This window comes from Grammomys surdaster, unplaced genomic scaffold (genome assembly GCF_004785775.1).
Source record: "Grammomys surdaster isolate TR1022 unplaced genomic scaffold, NIH_TR_1.0 139, whole genome shotgun sequence".
NCBI lineage: Eukaryota > Metazoa > Chordata > Mammalia > Rodentia > Muridae > Grammomys > Grammomys surdaster.
The window spans coordinates 3,955,960-3,961,835 of NW_021604597.1; the positions used below are offsets into that span (position 1 = coordinate 3,955,960).

General features: G+C 42.7%; 1 protein-coding gene across 1 annotated transcript in view; it reads left to right on the forward strand.

Moving 5' to 3' along the window:
- The window catches only part of Stoml3 (stomatin like 3), a 15,832-nt gene extending 10,813 nt beyond the window's left edge, over positions 1 to 5,019 (forward strand). The window contains exons 5-7 of the mRNA XM_028763641.1: positions 692 to 895; positions 2,756 to 2,890; positions 4,713 to 5,019. Coding sequence (XP_028619474.1) covers positions 692 to 895; positions 2,756 to 2,890; positions 4,713 to 4,937 — 564 coding nt within the window. The 3' untranslated portion in view covers positions 4,938 to 5,019. The remainder of the gene's footprint in view (positions 1 to 691; positions 896 to 2,755; positions 2,891 to 4,712) is intronic.
- Positions 5,020 to 5,876: the final 857 nt, after the last annotated feature.

The following is a 5,876-nucleotide window of genomic DNA, read 5'->3' on the forward strand; positions in this document are numbered from 1 at the left end:
AGAGAGAGAGAGAGAGAGAGAGAGAGAGAGAGAGAGAGAGAGAGAGAATATCGTACTGTTCAGAATGCCTGATGCAGAACCTCTGTAAAGTGAATGTATTTGCTTTGCTTGAGACTAGAACATGGTCTCTGGTGCCCTCTGTGTTTCCTAAGAAGCATTGCTTCTCCTTTTAATGAGAACTACAGATCAAGTAGACAACAGGATACAAATTCTATGTCTTTTTGGAAGGAGACGATGGTAGGGCTTTAGGCCTGTGCTTTGTAAGAAATCTTCAAGTCAAATGGTTCTCAACATGTGGGTCATGACCCCCTGGGGGTCACATATCAGATGTTCTTCATATTAGATATTTACATTATGGCTCATAACAGTAGCAAGTTTACAGATATGAAATAGCAGTGAGACAGTTTTATGATTGGGGGTCTCCAAAACAAGAGGAACTACATTAAAGGGTCACAGAATCAGAGAGGTTGAGAACTACTGTTCTAAGTTGAAGCTACAGGGATGGGTAGGTCCCAAATCTGTGCAGTCTTTATCTGTGGGATGTTATTATTTTAAAGATGGGACATGTTTGGCAACTGCTTGCATGAATTGTCATTAGTTATGTCCTTCTGTGAGGAAAGACTCTGGGGTTGGCTGCCTCTTAGCCTTGCAAAGTAACACAGCATGGTTCTACCCTGTCTATGCTCTACAGATCCTCACGAGAGACTCTGTGACCACCCAAGTGGATGGAGTCGTCTATTACAGAATCTACAGTGCAGTCTCAGCCGTGGCCAACGTCAATGATGTTCACCAGGCCACATTTCTGCTGGCTCAGACTACTCTGAGAAATGTCTTAGGGACACAGACCTTGTCCCAGATCTTGTCTGGGCGAGAAGAAATCGCACATAGCATCCAGGTAAAGATGTCAGTACTAAGAGCCCACATCTTGAATTCCCTCACCCCAGGTCAGTAACTACCACTATTCATACCGCAGAGCCGAGACTCCCCGGGCCAGGAATAGCTACATTCTCAAGATGGGTTTCCTTTCCTCTAGTAATAACACTTGTTGTCATCATAAAGTATAGATTTGAAGATTTTCATGGGGCTAGAGAGATAGCTCAGCCATTAAGAGTGCTTGCTGCTCTTGCAGAAGATGTGGGTTTGACTCCCAGGACCCACATAGTAGTTCATAACCATTCATAACTCCAGTTCCAGAGGATCTGATGCCTTTTCCTGGTCTCCGTGGGTACCAAGCACACATGTGGTGCATAGATATACGTGTAGGCAAAATATTAAATGTTTGCCTGGGGGAAAGGAGCTTTGAGAATTGTTCCTCTTATATTTTTTCTTTAACTTAGAAATTATGAATAAGCACCACACACTTAACCTTTTTAAAATGAGGTTACAATCCATCCTTATTTTCAGTTTAAACTACTCTAGAAGAAGTACAACCGTTATCAGGCAGTTCCTGGACTCTTACATTTCAGTGGACTAGAACAGGAAGGTTCATTTGAGACAGCAAAGCTGGGAGATATGTGGACAATTTAAACTTCACACTATAACCAATAGCAGTAATCATTCATAATAATAGCCATCAAACATGTAACAAATCTGGATTTTGCTGATGCAGTATTTTAGTTTATAAATAGCATTTTTGTATTTTCTTATGTCCATGATTTTGTGTAATTCTGAGCCTCCTCTCTATAAGTTATAAGGAAATTCAACCTGAATCCTTCACGGCTTCCCAGTAAGTAAGGGAGTCTGTAAGGTAGGATGGACAAGCACCCGTCAGCTCTGCCCAAGGACAGCAGTGAAAACTCTGAAAAATTGACAACACTCCAAAGGCAGATCTCAAGCATCTTAGGCAGTTTCACCAAGTCCTGGGGTCCCACAAAGTCACGACCAGCAGGAACGAGATCACTGGCTGATTGGTGGCTCAGTTCTCAGCCCCTCCTCCTCTTTAGACTTTGTTTGCCATTCTTGTTTGTCTCTGAGGTGACCTGCAACATGTCTTCCACAGTTAAAAATCTGCATAAAGGACAGACTTTTCAAATGAATTAAAAATATGTTCTAAAACATCTCTTGTTTTAAAACATTGGTATCTTACTGCCCCAAGGCAGAGGCTTAAGAAAGCAAAACAAGTATTTTGGGAAAAAAGTCAGTAATGACCACTAGATTACCTCCAACTCACATGACAAAGCTGACAGGAAGCCTAGGTGAGAAGACCTGAGACTCGGGTTATCACGCTGATGCAGTGAGTCACGGCTGCTAATTGTACAGCCAGGCCAAATCCAGGTCTGTCTGAGAAGCCTCTGCACTGGTGTCTGAACACTTACTGAAGTCTGCACGGATGTCATATAATTTCTTAGGGAGGTTGTAGGTGGACTCGTTCAGTTGACCAATAAGTGTTATATCAGGATCTTGTGAGTGAGAGCTTTCTCTTTAGACCCGGTCTCATGTATCCCAAGTGGGCCTTGAGTTCCCCATATAACGGAATATGACCTTGAACTTGCGATTATTCTGTCTCTGCCTCCTGAGTGCTGAGACCACAGGCATGCACCACTATGCCCAGTTTATGTAATTCTGGGACTCAAACCCAGGGCTTCCTGCTTGCTGTGCAAGTTCTCTACCAACAGAGCTATACCCTCAGCCCCAGATTTGTACATGAAACCTTCAGGAGATTCACTTCAATTCCCAAATGTGACCAATGAGCTTAGAAAAGACACTTGGGTCAAGTCACATGGCTTCTGATCAACATCTTTTCTTCTGGAAACAGACCTTGCTTGATGATGCCACTGAGCTGTGGGGAATCCGAGTGGCTCGGGTGGAAATCAAAGATGTCCGGATTCCTGTGCAGCTGCAGAGGTCCATGGCGGCTGAGGCTGAGGCAACCCGGGAAGCCAGAGCCAAGGTAAGAAATGCTGTTACTATGGAGGGGAACAAGAATGGAACTGAAGAAAGAATAGAACTCCAATTACTGTTCCAAAAGAGGTTTTATCCACTGAGTAATCTTTCCTGAGAAATTCCCTAAAAGATAGTGAGCAGTTTATGTACCTTGAGGAAGCTTTGTAGTAGGTTAAGACTGTTTGCTCCATGTGGAGTCATCAACAACTCAGGGACGAATTGTGGCCACACATCAGGTCTTCTGGAGAATGTGGTTAAATAAAGCATTTTAGATCCCTTGAAGCAGAGCCCAGAGCCATCTGGGAACGACCATCATTATACAACTGAGATTTCAGAAATGGCCAACCTGCTGCTTATGTCTTAAGCACTGTTATTTGAGTTTGATAACTGTTACTGAATTTAAAAGAATGACTCAATACAAGGCAGGCTGGGATTCGAACATATGAAACTCAGCTTGGCCCTGAATGTTCCAGAATCTGCTGTCACCTTTGTTTCATTGTAGATCTACTGAAGTATGAGAAACTGGAATCTCCAGATATTACTTATAGGAAACCCACTACTGGCTAAGGAAGCTTTCTCTCCACTCATTCCTTAGTCCTACCTTCTTTGTCCACTGAGTACCAGCAGCTGCTGGGTAGAGACTCCTGTGGCCCGTGGAAAGCAAATGTCCACAGATAGGTCAGTTGAGCCCTGGCCAGAGTTCCTCTTAGATTGTCTCAGGCTCTAGAAGAACAGTCAGTAGAGAGGGTCTCAGGGAAAGTTGTTGGGCTGAGGCTCATTACTGCTATGACCAAAGTCTGAGAACATAGAAACAATTCTAGCATCCTAAGGATGAGACTAACTTGGCAACAGGATGAAAGGAGAGTCAAAGAGATAGCTCAACAGGGAAAAGCATCTGTCATACATACCTGACCACCTGCCATGGAGCCCTGAGATCCACAGTACAGGAGAACTGACTCCTGAATGTTCCTCTCAGACCTCGACACACATGTTGTGGTGTGGCTGCATTACACACACACACACACACACACACACACACTCTCTAATAATAATAATAATAATAATAATAACAACAATGACAACAACAATAAATGTTTAATTGAATAAAAACATGTCATCTTGCAAAATCAACAACAAAACAACAACAACAACAAAAAAGCCAATTCAAGGAGACTTTAATTTTGGATTCCTCCAAAAATGAATATATACAGATAGTGAAACCCTAAAGGGCTTCAAGTATTTCCCAGGTTAGATGGTCAAGTCTTCATTTGCTCAAATGACACTGTGTTTATCTGTTTGAAAATCAAATTCGATGACTAATAATCTGCAAAATATTTATCTCTAGTGTCCTAATCTAATTCTTTGTTGGTGTGATAAAGAGCTCAACTAGAACCAACGTGAGGCCACGGATGAGTGCTGCTTACTGGCTCGTTCCTCATGGCTTGCTCAGGTTGCTTTCTTATACAGCCCAGGACCATCCGCCCAGTGACAGCACTGCCCACAGAGGGCTGGGTCCTCCCATGTCAATCAGTAATCAAACAAATTCCCCACAGACTTGCCCACATGTAATTTAATGGAGGCAATTCCTCAATTAAGTTTTTCTCAAGGAGACAACAAAACCTAACCAAACAAAAACCCCAGCTAACCAGCTCAGCTCATTCGATTTGTGAGACATTTTGAATTTTCTCAAATCCTCTAGGATGTGAAAAGCTTGTCTTTGCCAAGAAAGTGAGCAGGGATAAACACAGGTGACAAATAGGGGACATGAGTCCAGAAAAAGAAAGCTGCAGATACAGTGCAGTTGTCAACTCTTGTTTCTCTCATGTTAGGTCCTTGCAGCAGAGGGAGAAATGAACGCTTCTAAGTCTCTGAAGTCGGCTTCCATGGTGCTGGCTGAGTCCCCCGTCGCCCTCCAGCTGCGGTACCTGCAGACCTTGACCACGGTGGCCACAGAGAAGAATTCTACTATTGTGTTTCCCCTGCCTATGAACATTCTCGAGGGCATTGGTGGCATCAGTTATGACAACAATAAGAAGGTCACTGCTAAAGCCTGAGGTCTTCCAAGTAACTGCCTGCTGCTTAGAAAGGCCTTTCTGTACTATGGAGAAGTCAGCCATCACACACACACACACACACACACACACACACACACACTCACTCACCATGCAAACTACAGTAACTCCACAGCTAACAGAATTCCCAGAGAGAGACACAGAAGCTACAAAAAAAAAATATCGAGAGCTGTGCACTACATTTATTTTAAAGACAATAACCAATATTCAATATTTATATGTAATTAGTTAGTGGTCGTCCCTGACTATCAGCCGGGACTCTCTCAGGAGGGGCAGAGACTCTAGGCGACTGTGGTAAGAACTTTAGACTTTAAGCTGTGTTGGAGAAGGACCGTAGGCCATTTGTAAAGCAAAGCAGACCCTGCATTTATGCATTTGATTCACTGTTCCAATAAAATGACTTGCTCTAGTTCAAGTAAGAAAACCCCTCAAGACTGAAAATTAGGACCGATTTGGATGTAGAAAATAAAAAAAACAGCTGCGGTATAGCAGCAACACAGGGCAAAGGTACCAGCTCAGGCCTGCTCTCTTGACACCCTGTATATCCTGTTTAAGTGATGGCCATTCTCAGCACCCTCACACACTGCTCAGGGCCAGAGGCACAGCTAGGCAGAAGACCTCAGAGTAATTTGCTTACTAGTAAGACCTTCGCAGCCACTGGGGAGGTCATTCTGTGAATTGCATGTTTTCACTCTGCAAGTCCCAAGAGACATAGTGATTAAGAGCTGTTTGTAATCTTTCCTCAGCTCAAACAACTTGTTGCAAATAAAAAAAAAAAGTCTAGAAAGTGAACATGATTTTAAAATTGCTTTAATAGAGTTTATTTCATTGCCAAGGCATGGTTTTCTTTTGGGATTAGTTTTGAGAAATTAGATCTATTTTATTTTATTTTATTTTATTTTATTTTATTTTATTTTACTT